Source organism: Lepidothrix coronata, unplaced genomic scaffold (genome assembly GCF_001604755.1).
Source record: "Lepidothrix coronata isolate B3197 unplaced genomic scaffold, Lepidothrix_coronata-1.0 Scaffold210, whole genome shotgun sequence".
In the NCBI taxonomy this organism is placed as follows: domain Eukaryota; kingdom Metazoa; phylum Chordata; class Aves; order Passeriformes; family Pipridae; genus Lepidothrix; species Lepidothrix coronata.
Genome location: NW_016690390.1, coordinates 797620 through 813040, shown reverse-complemented (window position 1 = coordinate 813040; position 15421 = coordinate 797620). Strand labels below are relative to the sequence as shown.

The following is a 15421-nucleotide window of genomic DNA, read 5'->3' as shown; positions in this document are numbered from 1 at the left end:
CCCACACAACGGCAGGACTGTGTTTGCCAGCTGGCGAGGGGAGGTGAGGCCGGGAGCCCGGGCACGGCGCAGGTTTTCATGTGAACAGATGCAAGACAGAAAGATGGCTTTTATCTGCCAGGAAATAATTAGAAATGTATTTGTCTGGACATCGTGTTTCCATCTGAATGGCTCTTTCCGCAGCGTGAACACACCTCGGTGAGCGTGGAGAGCACAGGAAAATGGGAGCTCCAACTGTGTGCCAGGCGGAGTGGTGGCAGCAGGAGCTGAGCCTTGTACCACCATGGTGCCAGTCCTAATGCAGCCCATACACACCACCCCAGCACAGGGAGGGTGTGTGGCTTGTCACCCAAGCCACAGCTACTGCTGGGCAGGGAAAAGGCTGCCAGCACAGGATACAAGCACGTGCTGAAAACCAAGTGTCTTGCCAGGGAAGGTATTACGAGTTCAGAACCAGAGACAGGAGCAATTAAGCTCCGGGAACACTTTGTAAAGCCCTGACCCCACGAGGCATCAAATCCCATTTTCTTCGACTTTCTGTCCTGCCTTATGAGCAGTTAATTTCAAGGGGACCATTGCAAAAAGCACCTTTCAGCGTCACTGAGATCAGCACTCCTGTGGTTCCAGCAGTACCACAGCCCTGTCTGCCCAAGCCTCTCCTTTAGCCCTGCAAAAGCAGCTGGAGATGCCAAGATGTCCATTGCCATGACCTGAGGATGGGGGTAGGAGCTGGAGGTCCCAGCACTGCCCATAGTGCCCCATCTCCTGGGGGCAAAGGCTGAGCACATCCTTCATGCCTGACCCCATGGCACGGGTGCTCCAGAGGAAAAGCCTCGGCTTATTGCAGCTTTTGTGCCGGCACAGCCATTGCTCCAAAGTGCTGCTTGTAATTTTCCAACATCTACTCATGAGCTGCCTCATTATCAACCCAGCTCAGGGCTTTCAGGCACTTCCCACTCCTCCCCTACCAAGCAGCACACACGAACGCCGGCCTGGATTCTCACCTCCCTGAAAGCACTTCTGAGCTACCAACACAAGACAAGGTGTCTTCAGCAAGAATAAAGTGTCTGCATTCAGATTTCGGATGTTTCTTCCCGCCCTGCTTCAAGACAGGGCTCAAAATGCTGCTGGCTCCCAACCCAGCACAAATCTCAGATGGAAAACAGCTCCTGGCTCCCTGTTCCAGCTCAACTGTTTGCCTTCCTCCCAGGGAGCTGCACGTGGAGTCACAGAGTGGTTTGGGTTGGAAGGGACCAGATAAGCCTGTGTTTCACCCCTTGCCTCTCAAGACACATCAGAAGCACCTCATAAATTCACTGAGAAATGCAAAAGAGGACAAATACACCTGAACTTAGTTCAACTACAGGAGAAAAATTAGCCCCTGGTAGGACATAGCAGCAGAATTCACAGATCATTAAGGCCCAGTCACACTCACAGCCTGTTTTCATCCCCAGTCCTCCATCACCAGCTTTTTTGACCAGGGCCTTATTTTTCCTCCTCGTTTGCCCAATCCCGAGCATTCCAGACCCAATCCTGACCACCCCCTCCAGGCACTGCTGCATTGCAATCAATACAGATGCTAATAATGAACAGCTCTCAGATAACCACTGAAGTGTATGCAGGCAAAACCTTCCAGCAATCCCTTGCCAATGATCAATACTCACAGAAAAATCAGCTCAGAAATTTGAACAGACGAAAAAACAAACCAGCAGAGAGGTTAATCCATGCTGAATAATTTATGAGTGCCAGCAAAGGCTGTGCTGGGCCAGAGCAGCTACAGCTCCCAGGCATGAAAGGAGCAGGAGTTGCCAAAGAAAAAATACACAGAAAGTGGATTCAACACTGCACACTTCTGGAGCAAAATATCCCTGAACCCATCCCAACACTGGTGCCTGTGCTGCTACAAGCTCAGCAAGAGACACTTGGGATGGGAGAGGACAAATTCAGCCCCAGTCTACAGCAAGGCAAAACTCCAGCCACTTGAGCATCAAACAACCCCTGCCAAAAGCTGTGGCTACAGGTAAAGTCCCCTCCAGGCTTTAACAAAGAGCCCAAGATTAACAATTAGCGTGACTCAGGATTAATTACACTTGTTCTGCTAAGCCTCCCACTCACTCCTGGTCAGGCAAAAGCTTTTCCCAACACTCCTTAGAGCCACCAGCCCAAGAACAGGGACATTGCTGAGAGATCTGCAGGCACTGAGCAGGATTGCTGGCACCACTCAGTCCCCCCTTGGGCAGAACCTCTGCCCCCTTTCTGACACCCATATTAACCCATCTCTTGGTGGGCTGCAGGAGGGTCCCAGTGAGTGCTGGGCCCAGCCTGGGACAGAGGGGACCTGGCTACAGCCCCAGATCCTGCCTCCACTGGCCCCAGCCCCATCAATATGAAAGTGGGCACTTGACATGGGTGTCCAGCATTTCAAATGTCATCAAAGCCAGGCACAGGACACACTCTTGGGGAGGTGGGGACAGCATCTATCACTGGGACACAGAGGACAAAATGTGCAGTCGCAGCCCAGCTCACTCACTTCCCATCTCAGCTACAAAGGGGAAGAGATAGAGCTGCCGTTCCCAGGCATCCCAGGGGACACATCCAAATCCACGTCAGAAGAGGTCTCATCACTGCCAACTGACGTTGAAGCTCCCACGCTTCTGAGAAAGGCAAAATAACTACAGGCAGCAACGCAGCTCTCCAGTCACTCACGGAGGGAAACGGACGCTGCAAAACCCCCTGTAAGACTCACCAGCTCCTTCCCCTCCTTCAACAACAACCATGAGGCTCTTCATTAAAAAACACAAGCAAGAACCACACAACAACAACAACACAACCCTCCCAGCCATTCACTTCTTTCATCCCCGAGTGCACGGGTGTTATTTAGCACATCAGCTGAGCTCAGCACACCTCGCGGATCGCTGTGACACGTGCACGCCTCTTTGAGGAGCTGCTGCCTCTTGCATTAGGACCAGGATTATTTTTTGAGTTAATTAGTCAGGAGCTAATTCCGTTCATTAATTCTGAATGCCACAGGGGCTGGGTTGGGGGGTTTTTTGTGCTGTTTTTTTCTCCAGGATTGTTGGGTTTTTTCATTCCCTTTTCAGCATGGCTCATTATGTGGCCGATGCTGGCTTAGCGTGTCCCAGAGCCTGGCCAGTCCCTGAGGCAGCTTCAGGCTCTTTTTGATTTATAACCCATCTAATTTGTATTTTCCCTGGCACTTGCCCTCCACTCAGGATGGCAAGGAAACCTTGTGAGGCTACAAGAGGCAGCAGTGTCAGCCTGGTAATAACAAAACTGCATCAGCAGAGAGGGACGTGGCACGTGGTTAGCTTCGCCCTCTTACTTTTTCATCTAATATTGGTCCCTCTTGGAGACTCTCACCCTGCATCACCCCATATCCCACGTCACAAAAAGCCCATCCTTCTGTGGGAAGTGCCTCCAGAAGCAGCAAATTCCCCTGCAGGTCCCCAAACCACCCCCAGCACCTCCTGAGGAGGGACTCCCCGGGCGCTGCCACCCACCTGCAAGGGATGCAGGTTCTATTTGGCAGCCACACCAGCTGCTTGCCTTGTGGCAGAGCAGGAAGGGAGGGAGGGAAAAAAAGAAAGAAAGAAAGGAAGGAAGGAAGAGAGCACAGTCACTGCTCAAACAACACCAGCAAAGCCATGGGGGTTGAGTGCAGACATGTACAGTGGGAAGAGCCAGCGACTGCAAGACACCTGCATCCTGCAGCCACAGGGCCACCAGCCCCACAGAGAGCATCCCTGGGGAATGATGGGCGAGAGGGAGCCTTTCCCATGCCCAGCTCCAGGCAGGTGTCAGGGGACAGGATGCCAGGAAGGCAGCACACAGGATGCTGCATGCTGGCAGCAGGGGATCATTCCACTCAGATCCAGTGCCAGGACCACAGTGCCTGCCTGAGGCATGTCCACAGCAGCCCCATGCAAAGCATCACTTCACACCAGTCCTTCTCACTTTCTTGGGATGCAGAAAGGATGAAATCTATTCCATGATGCTGGTGGTCTGCACCCGCCCAACGTCTGCACCAGTACAGCACCAGCCTGGCCTGAGATGCAGGTCAGGGAAAAGCCACATGCAACCTGTTCTGACCTTGTGCTTTCACATCAGACCTCGATGCAACCCACACGTATGCAGGGGGCAGACCCTCTTAGGGGGGGCCCAAGCACCCACAGAACCCAGCACCCACCTCTGGAGCTCCTTCAGGGAGACTGTGACTCTCAGACTGTGTCCCAGGAGGAAGAGGGCAGCCAGGATGTCAGCCCACTGCACCATCTCGCCCAGCGGGCCCCCCTTCAGCACCCGTGGGCTGAAAACATCCCCCGACTCCTCCGTCAGGAAGCCAATATGGATCAAGATCTGGAGAGACAAGGAGAGGGGTCAGCACAGGGAAAGGGCCAATTTGGGTTTTCCAGTCCAAAACAACTTATGGTCCCTGAGTCCCTCCAGGTCCTTCGCACACTGTAATTGTGCAGGGAAATCAGAGAGGGATGAAGGCAAGTGAAGTGTGTCCAATTAGCAAAGACCAAATGGTCAGAGTTTGCCAGCTCCCCTTGTCTGGTGCTCTGTGTCCTGGGACCACGCTCACATTCCTGATTACATCGCAGTCTGAACCACAGAGCGGAGGGAGATCTCCCAGCACAGAGGGACCAAAGGGAAGGGCACCACAGATACACCAACGGCAGGGCCAGCAACCTCAGCATGTCCTCAGAGGAGACGTGCCAGACTCCTGCCCCCTGCTGATGGCTGGCTGCCAGCTGGACATTTTCTCCCATCCACCAGGACCCAACTCCAAAATCCACCCCCTTGTTCAGCAACACCAGTCCTGCCACATCCCGAATTCATGTGGAGCCACATCCACGGGCAACAGATCGACCCCGCAGGCCCACGTGCTCCCATAAATGAATTTTCCTTCCAGCTCATTCACAGCCCAGCTGTCTCCACTTCTCCGTGCTCCCAAGGGCCCAGCTTTCCCATCTCCACACCACGAGCCCCCGCCGTGCAATTTGCTCGTACGTGTTTCTGGTCCCTTTGCCGCCCCTTCAGCTTCTGCTCGAGGCGCCGGGCCGCCCGCAGCCACTGCTGGGCCAAGTGCCGGATCCTCTTCTTCATGAAGCTCAGGGACTCCTTGCCCGTGCCAATCAGCTCCAGGAGGTGAGCCAGGTCGCTCTGGAAAGCTGCCTAGGAAAGGAACACGCTCTGCACTGTGAGTGTAGGGAAAGCGGCCACGAGAGGAGCCCTCGGGCTGCCCCAGGGGCTGCGGGAGGTCTGTCCATCGCAGCTCAGGTGCTGTGGGTCCTTCCTGCACGGACAGCACTCCCCAGAGCCACCACAGCTCCTCCACTTCATGCAGCAAAACCCAAAGGTCTCATTGCACCCAGAGCATCTCATAATATCCCAGATTCCTCAGTAAAGACATGGACATGTTGGGGTGGGTGTAGAGGACACAAAAATGATCAGAGGGATGAAGCATCTCTGCTATGAGGACAAGGTGAGAGAGTTGGGGTTGTTCAGCCTGGAGAAGAGAAGGGTCCAAGAAGACCTTCTTGAGCCTTTTCAATACTTAAAGGGGTCTTATAAGAAAGATGAGGACAGACTTTTTAGCAGGACCTATTGTGACAGGACAAGGGGTGGTGGCTTTAAACTAAATGAGGGTCAATTCAGACTAGATTTAAGGAAGAAATTTTTTACAATGAAGGTGATAAAACACTGGTACGAGTTTCCCAGAGAGGTGGTAGATGTCCCATCCCTGGAAACATTCAAGGCCAAGTTGGACGGGGCTTGGAGCAACCTGGTCTAGTGGAAAGTGTCCCTGCCCATGGCAGGGGGTTGGACTAGATGACCTTTAAAGGTCCCATCCAACCCAAACCATCCTGTGGTCCTGTGAAAACCCACAAGAGGCATCGCAGCCCTGCTGACACTGCTGCTCTGGGAACATCTATTTCCAGCTGATGTCTCCCCCCAGACCCTCCCAGAGTGGCAGAACACAGGCTGTCCCCACCTTACCTGCACCGGGGGCCGTGGTGGGGGCGAAGGCGCAGCCGCCGTCCGGTTTCTCCAGGGCAGGGGAGGGCAGAACCACTCGACCTCGCTGAGGTAGATGAGGAACGAGCACTCGGTGCCGTCCACGCCAAAAAACGCATAGCAGGGGTCAGAGGTCCACCTGGCCCTCATCCACTGCAAGGGAGCAAAGAAACACATGGGGCTAGTGCTCTGGCCAGGAGGGGATGTGGCAGCCCTGCCAGCTGCCCCTGCTATGGGAAACCTCTGTTCTCCATCCCCTTTACCTGGGAGATGGAAATGAAGGGCAGAGGGTGGACAAAGGGCTGCAAACCCCACACCCGTGTCTCAGTGTCAGTGTTGACCCCCCCCGGTGCCTCCAAGGCACACAGGGCAGAGGAATAGCCTGAAAGGTTTGCTGGGGGCTCCGTGGATTTCTAGCACTGATTCCAGCACCAACACACGCCTTCCCTGGGGGCACAGCCATTAATCCCCGAGAAATGATACACCACAGGGATTTCTTCCCGCTAGCTTGGCTGGGGAGCAAGGGGAGCTGCTGATTTCATTGCCCTGGGCACAGCGGGGCACAGAGACAGATCTGCTGCAGTCCCCGAGGATGATTTCACATGGAGGAGAAGAACCAGAGACCAGAGCAGCGATTTATCATCCCCCACAACAGCTCTTACCAGCCCTTTCCTAATTCAACTACAAAAACAAATCTACTCAGAGACAGGTCGCTGTGCCCAATATGTAAAGCACAGCAATCATCAGGAGAGGAGATGGGATTACAGCCTTCCACAATTGCATTACATTCTGAATTTACTGAAATTGTGGAAGGAGAGGATGCCTAGCACCAGGGGAAGAGAAAAATACAGCCCCCTCCCATATCATTTTCATATACCCTTCAACATCCTTTCAGCGAGACTCAGCCCTGCAGAAGGCTGAGCTTGAAGCAGGAGGTTGGGAAGGGGAAGGAAAAGGGAGATGCTTTTAATTAGTTCATGTAAATATGCTCTCTGACAAAGCCATCATGGTCTGGGCCAAATGCCAGGCTGCGTTCAGGGTGTAAAGAGCAGGGTGGGTCAGGCAGGACATCCTACTTGAGATGGAGGTCCTGGTCACCTGAACGAGATGCTGCTCTGTGCAGTGCTGAGGTTATTCCCCAGACACCAGGGAAAGTTCCAGATATTTAGAGACAATGTGACAGTGCTTCCTCCTCGCTGTGCTTCTGGCCTTAAACACAGAAACTCCAGGCAGGGAGGGCTGCAGGTAGAGGTGGTCTCACAGAGGTGATTCTGCTGCTGCCTGAACACCTCTGGGTACTGTGGCCTCAGTGGTTTGCATGACTCAAACTAAAGGAACAAGCCTTATTATTGGGGGAAAAAGAGTTACATTTCTCTATCAAAGGCTCCCAGAGAAGATTGGACACCTTCCTTGTGTCTTCTCCTTTATACCACAGCCCTGCTTTGATTTCCACATCTTTGGCTCTGCTACTCCTCCTGCACCTTTCCCACATTAAAGTAACCAGTTTTATTCTAGAAATCCTAACCCCTTCCCACTGTCCTTCCCAGTTTAACCCCAGGGGCTGTTACTTTGTGCCCCTCCCAGCAGATTCCATTGCAGGTCGAGACCCTCTCCCAGACACAGATCCCCGACTCACCTCCACCTTCCCAGCACAGTCAGGGTACTTGGGGTCCCTGGGCACCTCACACTGGTCCCTCCTGCCTTCCATCACTGCAGAGAGAAAAACTGGGCATGGGGAGAGCCAGGATGTGCCAGTGGGGCAGACAGAAATGCTGTGAGGGGAGGGGATGGAAGGGGAGGGGATGGGTCTGGCAGCCCCCAAGCATGTTAATCAGCACCACAGCTGCCAGCCCCATCCCACTGAGTGGAGTAGGACACCAAGATATAGGGAGGAAACAGAGGAAATCCACCCTGCTTCCATGCTGAAAGAGTGTTCCCCTTTCCTAAATCTCAGCAGGTCCATTTACAGCACCTCCCTGCTGCCCTCAGCCTCGTCCAGACCCCAAGTCCCACCTATCCTGTAAGCAGGATCTAAGGATGCATTCAACAGCCTTTATGCTGTAAACTTGCAACAAAAATTGTCCTGCTGAGCTGCTGAAAGAAGACTCAGATCCCAGAGTCAGCTCTAGAAAAAGGCATAAAGTGCCTGAAAAGGTAACAGGATCTTTCCTCCCCCTGTGGTTGGGTTAATAAAAGCCCCCACCCCTCCTACAAGCCCCTCCTTTGCCCATAACTGAAAAGGCTTGAGGTGGAAGAGGTAATGGAAAGATCTTCCACCTAAAGCCCAGGAACCATGCAGCCACGTGGAGAAACATCTGGATAACCCAGCTGCCCTCCCAGCAGTGCCAGAGCGGGATGGGAATGTCTCTTCTGGTGCCGAGTCCCATCAGTCCCTGGGAGTCTGGATCCAAACCACCACATTTTTCTGCCCAGGTGTTTGTGCTGGCACCGCTCCTCACCTTTAATTTTGCATTTAATTCCCTGGCATTTCTACCTGACAGCCATTCAGATTTGTCACCACTCCTCCCCCCTGCAGGCACGAGTTTCCCAAGGAAGGTAAACCTCAGATATCCGCATCCATTCCTGGCACTTTTACCAAATTTTTCATGGTAGGCTTGGCTGGATCTTCCCGTTGCAGCAGCAAAATACATAAGAGGTTTGGAGCACGGGGAGCCCCAGGGACACTCACCTTTCCCGTTGAGGAGGCTGTTCCGGAGAATCTGATCGACTTTTATTGCGATGTCCGAGACGTTCTGAGCTATAGCCTGGATCCTCTCCATCAACCCCGCCGCTGGCTGGAACCTGGGGAGGAAGCCAAACTGACCCTGAAAACTTATGGTCTCACGGTGGTGACACTCAGAGCAAAACTCAAGCTCTTGGAAGCCGCCAGCAGGTTGAACTTAGCTCCAGGATGCAACATGGGAACTGCTGGTCCAGCGTATAACAGGCAAAGAAGTCACTCTGCCTTCCAAGAGGTTTGATTTAAAATGTATGTAAATCAGCATTTATATATAAATTGTGCCGTTCTTCACAGCGTGCTGATAAACACGGATGTGCCTGTGCATTTTATGTGGGGAAATATTAAACAGGCTGGGGGGAAAAAAAAAAATAAATTCTTTTTCATATTTCGGATGCGCTGTGTTTGAAAACCCTCTGCCGAGATTATTGGCTTTGCAGCGCACGTAGGAAGCCGTGCTGGGAAAAAAAGAAAGGAGGAAAAGAATGAAAGTACAGAGAAGAGAAGGTAAAACCGAGGAGGGCTGAGGAAGCTCGTGGGCCTGGAGCAGACTGATGCAAAAACACAGGGGACACATGGATGTCCTGAGTCAGCCCATCCACCAAAGGTGGGGGTCAGTTTTTTCTCCCAGGTAACAAGAACTAGGACAGGAGGAAGCAGCCTCAAGTTGCACCAGGGGAGGTTTAGAATGGATATCAGGAAAAATCTCTTCACTGAAAGTGTGGTCAGGCATTGGAACAGGCTGCCGAGGGAAGTGGTGGAATCACCATCCATGCAAGTGTCCCAAAAACATGCAATGTTCTTAGGGACATAGTTTAATAGTGAGCTTGGTAGCGCTGGATTAATGGTTGAACTTGATAGTATTAGAGGTCTTTTCCAACCTTAATGATTCCATGATTCAGGTGAGTGGATTTCCAGGAGCCCATCAAGGAGCAACGGCAAGGGCAGGGACAGGGTGCCAGGGCAGCACTGCAGGAGCTGGGGCTGAGCTGGGAATCACAGACCAAGCAAAGCCCACAGACACCTTCCCACCAAGGCTTGTGATCAGATTCCACCAGTCTGAACAGCTGCACGTGCCTCTATGGAATTAAACCTGGCAGTCAATACTGTCCTGGGCAAACAGCCCCATTAAACTCATCTACATAACACACCGTGTAGACTGAACTGACAGAGCTCTGTAAAGAGGCTGGGTGTCAATTAAAACCTGGTGCAACATGTAAAAGGGCAAAGAGAACTCAATCCATCAGCAGCGGTGTCCTGCCAGGCTTGACAAGGAGTGAGCTCTCCTGCCACTTCCATCACAAACAGCCACCACGTCTCGACAAGCGTGGTTATCACAGTAAATAATTTCCCCTCCTGCAGCATTTGGGTCGTAAGTTTTCCCTCCTGCTGCCGCCGAGATCATTATAATACAAGGAAATGTCATATGCAGTGAGCAAAAACCAAAAGGGCTACCTTGAATGCTCGTGGCACAAAAAAATATGTGCTGATGTCAGGTCCTCCGTGGTGGAGTTTTATGTTTGTTCTCCAGCAGATCAGTGAACCCGAAGGCTGGGATTTAAAGTACCTCTGTCCTCAAGGCTAAAAAAATCCTGGTTTTATGAACCGACACTGCTTCGGTTGTTGATTTAAAGTCCATTTGCCAGCAGTGAGCAGCCCACATTTTTCCTTCTGGCGTGGTTTACGACCATCAATATTCAGGCTGCACAACTCCACTGGGAGCCACCCATCTCGGGCTTTTAAGAAATAATAATTAAATGCAGAGGACACCATTGCCCCCGAGTCACTTCCAACCTTTGCAGAGAATAAACCCCAGGTATCCCGCTGTAACCACTGCAGCAGGGAGGTTGCTCCTGAGGCCCTGGGAAAATATGGGCACAAAAATAACCTATGATAAGCTGTGCTTGTCAGCACGGCTCTGAGGAGACAAAATTATCTGGCTCTGAGGGCAGTGTGGTTCAGGCAGGCCTGAAAGCTTGCAAACCCCCATTTCTGCAACCCTTTTCCCACCAGCAAGCTGCTGTCAGACCCTGCAAGTGATGCAAAGGCACTCGGTAAACAGCTGGGAAGGGCAATTTAGGAGCAAACGTTGCATGGATGCAGTGAATTTAGAGCCAGTGAGCCCAAACTCCTGCTTCCAACAGGAGAGGGGTGTTGGCTTGGTGAAGAAGATGCTCCCCAGGTTTCTCCAACACTCATGGCAACAAGAGGATATGACCACGGGCACGGCAGCGCTGCTCCCACACTTCAGAGCACCCAGATTAGCCCACAATTCAGCTTCTGCCTCTTCCCAGAAGCTATCCCAATTCTAACTTGTGTCCAAACCTGCTCCCCAACACCCAAGTAATTAGGTGAATCTCAAAAGTCAACAGCAACCTCAGTCCTTACCTCCTCTCTGATGATCTCCAGACCTCAGCTCAGCCAGGGCTGAGCACTGAGCACCCACAAACACGCTCAAACAAAAATCAGGATCATTATCCTAAACAAAAGGCTTCCTTCCAGGCTCAGCCTCGCAGCCAGACAGCTCTGGTGCTGGTTTCCACCGGGTGATAGTTCTGGCCCAGCAGCTATGACAGCTTGCCCAGCTCTTGTAAAGCTACAGCTGCTGCCCAAACACAAAGATTTCACCTCAGAGCCCTTAGATGTAAAATGTATGTCTGAGCATCACAGTTGGCACCTCCAGTTCTCCCAAACAAGACAGTTGCTTTGCATGGGCTCTGCAGGGTTTTCCCCAAAAAACACGGAGGGTTACTGCACAGTGACTCTAAAAAAGTCCACCATGGCTCCTGGCATGTAATTAAAGAAGATGGAAAAAGGCAGAAGGCAGAAAATGTCCCTTCAAAATCTCCCAGCACTTGCACGCTCATCACCCTTACTTGCCAAACTTGCTTTCTCCAAATCCCCGTGACTTTGAGCGAGGGATTTCATGGTTGGGGTGAAGAGCTCCCACATCAGGAGCACTGACAGGCCTTGTGTTTGTACCTGCTGGGTAACAAGGCCATCACTCGAGCAACAAATTTCGTGTAACGTAGTAAGGAGGTGACAAGCAGGTTAAGCATAAGTTACATCACCCATGAGCACAGGGATCTGTCACAAGGACAAGGAAACGAGACATTTAAAGCAAAATCTCAAACATAAAAAAGTTTTCCTGTGCCTCTTAGGAATTTGATGCCTTGTTCTTAGTAACTGGAGACACTGGAAAGGACAAGAAAAGTGGTTTGTTCTGCTCAGTCATAGCTAAGCACAGGGGAAATATCCCAGCAGGTGGTTCCATCCAACAAGGGCCAATGGAAAGAACTCCTCACTTCCAGCACCACCACTGCCCAGGGAGCAGATTTTTTTGCTTTTTTTCCCCCCCTCCTGCTCTTTAAATTTTTCCACAGCGACACTTTAAATGCCACCGAAACACGCTGGCGCCGTGCCAGCTGCTGAAACTACACTAAATTACCACGGCTCTTCTAGAACAATTTTTAACCTGGGACCTTAAAACCATTTACCACAGCAAATACAGCACTTTTACTCCTAACCATCAATATTGATTTCGTCTTTATTATTTTCAGATTTATATTTCCCCGTGTTGATTAAGATTCAGATCACACTGCGCCTTATAATGCTCTGTATACAGTATTCATCTCGTTTCAAAAACTGCTATTAAGATGTATCTTTCCCCACTGGCAGATCATTTGCCATATAATATAGCCGGAGGTTGAGTTTTCCTCCACTTTTTTATGCATTAATTTGGTTGCCTTCACTTTGTCTCTTGTCCCCAACCCCACAGCACCAGCTCGGATTGAGCCTGTTTATCCCCTTACAAGCCACTGTATTTTTATTGCCTTTTATAAAAGTGGCATTATGAAAAGATGAATCTCTTTCTATTTGTGTGTTGTCTTCATAATACAAGCCCTAAACATATTTGCTTGCTCATCCGATATTTCTTGCTATTAACTGGTGAAAACCACAGCTTTGGGAAGACCAATACAGATGGAGAAAAGCAGATGTTCTGAAGATAATACATCGACAAATTCAACATTCACACAGAGCAGTTTACCAAAGGATTTCAACTTGCTCATTACAAGGCCTGCACTGCCATTTGCCTCCCTAAATGCGTTAAAGTTTTTTGCCCAGAGACCCAAAGCAGAGCAGAAAGTGGCAGGGGAGGGTGCCCAGGGCTGGTGCTGAGCTCTCACTGCTTCCCTGGCTCTGAGGACACAAATCACCCACTGATATCCAAACCCACTGTCCAGGACAGGGAGCTGAAATCTCAGAGGCGGCACTGATGGAAAACCCCTCCCAGCTGTGGAAAAAGGGCCTTTCCCATCTTCCTGGCTCCTTTAGCTTTTGAGGCATTGACCAATAAAATAGCTGGGATACCTCCCAGAGAAATGAACCCCAAGGGCATCTCCAGCCCTGAGGGCTCAGGCTCCTCTGCCCATCCATTCATCCATGCAGATGGGATGAGCTCAGACTGATCCAACAGCCTGTGGGGGACAAGCCAAGGAAAGGTCACAGGGATGTGGGGAAAAGGCCTCACACAAGTGCTGGATAACTAAAAAAAGTGATTTAAATCTCCAAAAAGATGGAGAAATTAAGAGCTTTGTTCCCCTGAACTAAGAGAATCCAAGTAAATCTCATCAATGCAGGAAGTAAAACTTTTTGGGCAGATCCATGCCCTTGTGTACATCTCCACATCTTCTCTGAGGTGGTTTGCACCCAAAAGTCCAGGGGCCAGGGCTGCCCACGTGGGAGAGAGCAGGACACAGACATGGGGGGTTACTGGGTGGCTGATGCCTGAAAATTTGGGTCACAGGCCCCTGACACCAAGGACCCAAGGAAGGGTGTGGTGAGAGAGGCAGCAGTGGCTGGGCAGGTGCCCTGCTCACGACGCTCTGCTGCATGGTCTGTGTCTTTTGGACTTGTAATCCTGGTTTTAATCCTCATCACTCCAGTGCTGGAGCTATTTCCCTCAGCTTGGATAAACAGCTCTGCCTTGGTTTGAGCTGGTGGTCCATGTGGGGAGGGCAGCACCTGCTTTCCCTGCTCCGCTTGGGAAAGGCTCAGACCCCCAGGGAGCAGAGCAAAAGCCCAAAGCCATGGTTGCCATCAGCCTGGTAGAAATTTATAGCAACATTAGGGGAAAAAAAGTGGTGGGGCTGAGGCACAGGACTCACTGCTTTCCCCCCTCACTGGAGTGGGCTCTGCCAGGTTGCTCAGATCCTCGGTGCCTTTCCTGACATCAAACGAGGACAGGGATGCAGACCCTGGCTTTGCAACCTCCCCAAGAGCCACATGTCTGTATCACTGAGAACTGGGTTTAGTCTTCACAGGCAGCTCCAGCCAGCCAACTGGATGAAAAATTAAAAGTGAAATTAAAATATTTGTAAAAAGTCAGAGAACAGAGTTTGCTTCCAGTGTAATTTCTGGGGTCTCTGTATAATGCAATGTTTTCCAGCTCAAGCTTGTGTTAAACAGCTCAATTTCCCCTCTACAAACACCTGAAAAAGGACCTGAGTTCGCTCTGGCCATGTTTGTGCTCACAGGGAAAATATCCCAGAGAACGTGATTTGGGATGGGAGCGTTCCTTGGAAACTCATTTAAAGCAAATACCAGATGATGCATAGGCAGAGCCCTGCCTGAACTGCTCCAACACCAAGTTCCATAATAAATCACTTAATAAATACCAGAGCGTTTAACTCACTGAAGTACTTCCATTTATTTTCATTTCAGTTGATTGTGCTGGGTGATGTTTCTCACACAAATACTTCCATAGAGAACCAGACCAGAGCTAACCCAAAGCCCACAGCTGCACACCCCAGGGGAGGACACTGACATTTTAGCGAGCTGGCAATAAATTCCATGAAAAAAAACGATGAAAACCAACTTTCCAAGCAAACCCTGTAGCTCACCAACACAGGGAGAAAGCGCCAGCAAAGTATAACCAACATAATTAGCTAAAATATTTTATGAATGTTACAAAGTGATCACAGATCCTTCCCAAGCAGAATGCAAAGTTGAAGCCACAAGCCCAAATCTTTGTTTTCCTCCTGACTCCCAGAGCAAAACCAAACTGAGCCACATGCCTGGACAGCAGCAGGTTTATTGATGGGAATACAAGGGATCATGAAAAGGAGGGTTACGGGATTGTCACTTTGTTGGGACATAAATCAGATGTATTTATCTACAGGGTTGAGTAGCCTGATGTAGGCTGTGAGAAACCACCTCCAGTGAGCTGGGAAGGCATTGCCAGCCTCACAGCCTTGACTAAAAGAGATCTGCCCGAAAGTTAGACCAAACCCACCAGTTTTGATCATTATCCCTGGGGCAGGAGATCCCCTGGGCAAGACACAGCCCTCAGCCTCACATCTCCTTCGCCAGCTGCTTCATGGTCACGCTCTGTTTAATTTTAGCAGGGTTATTTTGGCGGGCTGTGTTTCCACTGTCAGCACTGCAGCCTCCCCAGACACCCCTCTCCATCCTGTCCATGCCCCCGAGCTGGGACACCCCCAAGCCCATCCCTCTGGAGAGGGCTGCTTGCTCCCAGCTGCTCTGAAATCAGGGACACCTGGTGGAGGGTTAACGGGATCTGGTTTTCCTTGTAGGGTAAAGCGCACACAACCCGGGAAAAGGCACACTGGTGCCACACTC

General features: G+C 51.1%; 1 protein-coding gene across 1 annotated transcript in view; it reads right to left on the bottom strand.

Annotated features, from left to right (window-relative positions):
- Window positions 1–15160, bottom strand: part of MGAT5B (mannosyl (alpha-1,6-)-glycoprotein beta-1,6-N-acetyl-glucosaminyltransferase, isozyme B) — a 35795-nt gene extending 20635 nt beyond the window's left edge. Inside the window, exons 1-6 of the mRNA XM_017832979.1 lie at window positions 15138–15160; window positions 8732–8844; window positions 7679–7752; window positions 6025–6195; window positions 5035–5199; window positions 4208–4377 (exon numbers count right to left, since the gene is read on the bottom strand). Of these exons, the coding sequence (XP_017688468.1) occupies window positions 4208–4377; window positions 5035–5199; window positions 6025–6195; window positions 7679–7752; window positions 8732–8844; window positions 15138–15160 (716 nt within the window). The remainder of the gene's footprint in view (window positions 1–4207; window positions 4378–5034; window positions 5200–6024; window positions 6196–7678; window positions 7753–8731; window positions 8845–15137) is intronic.
- Window positions 15161–15421: the final 261 nt, after the last annotated feature.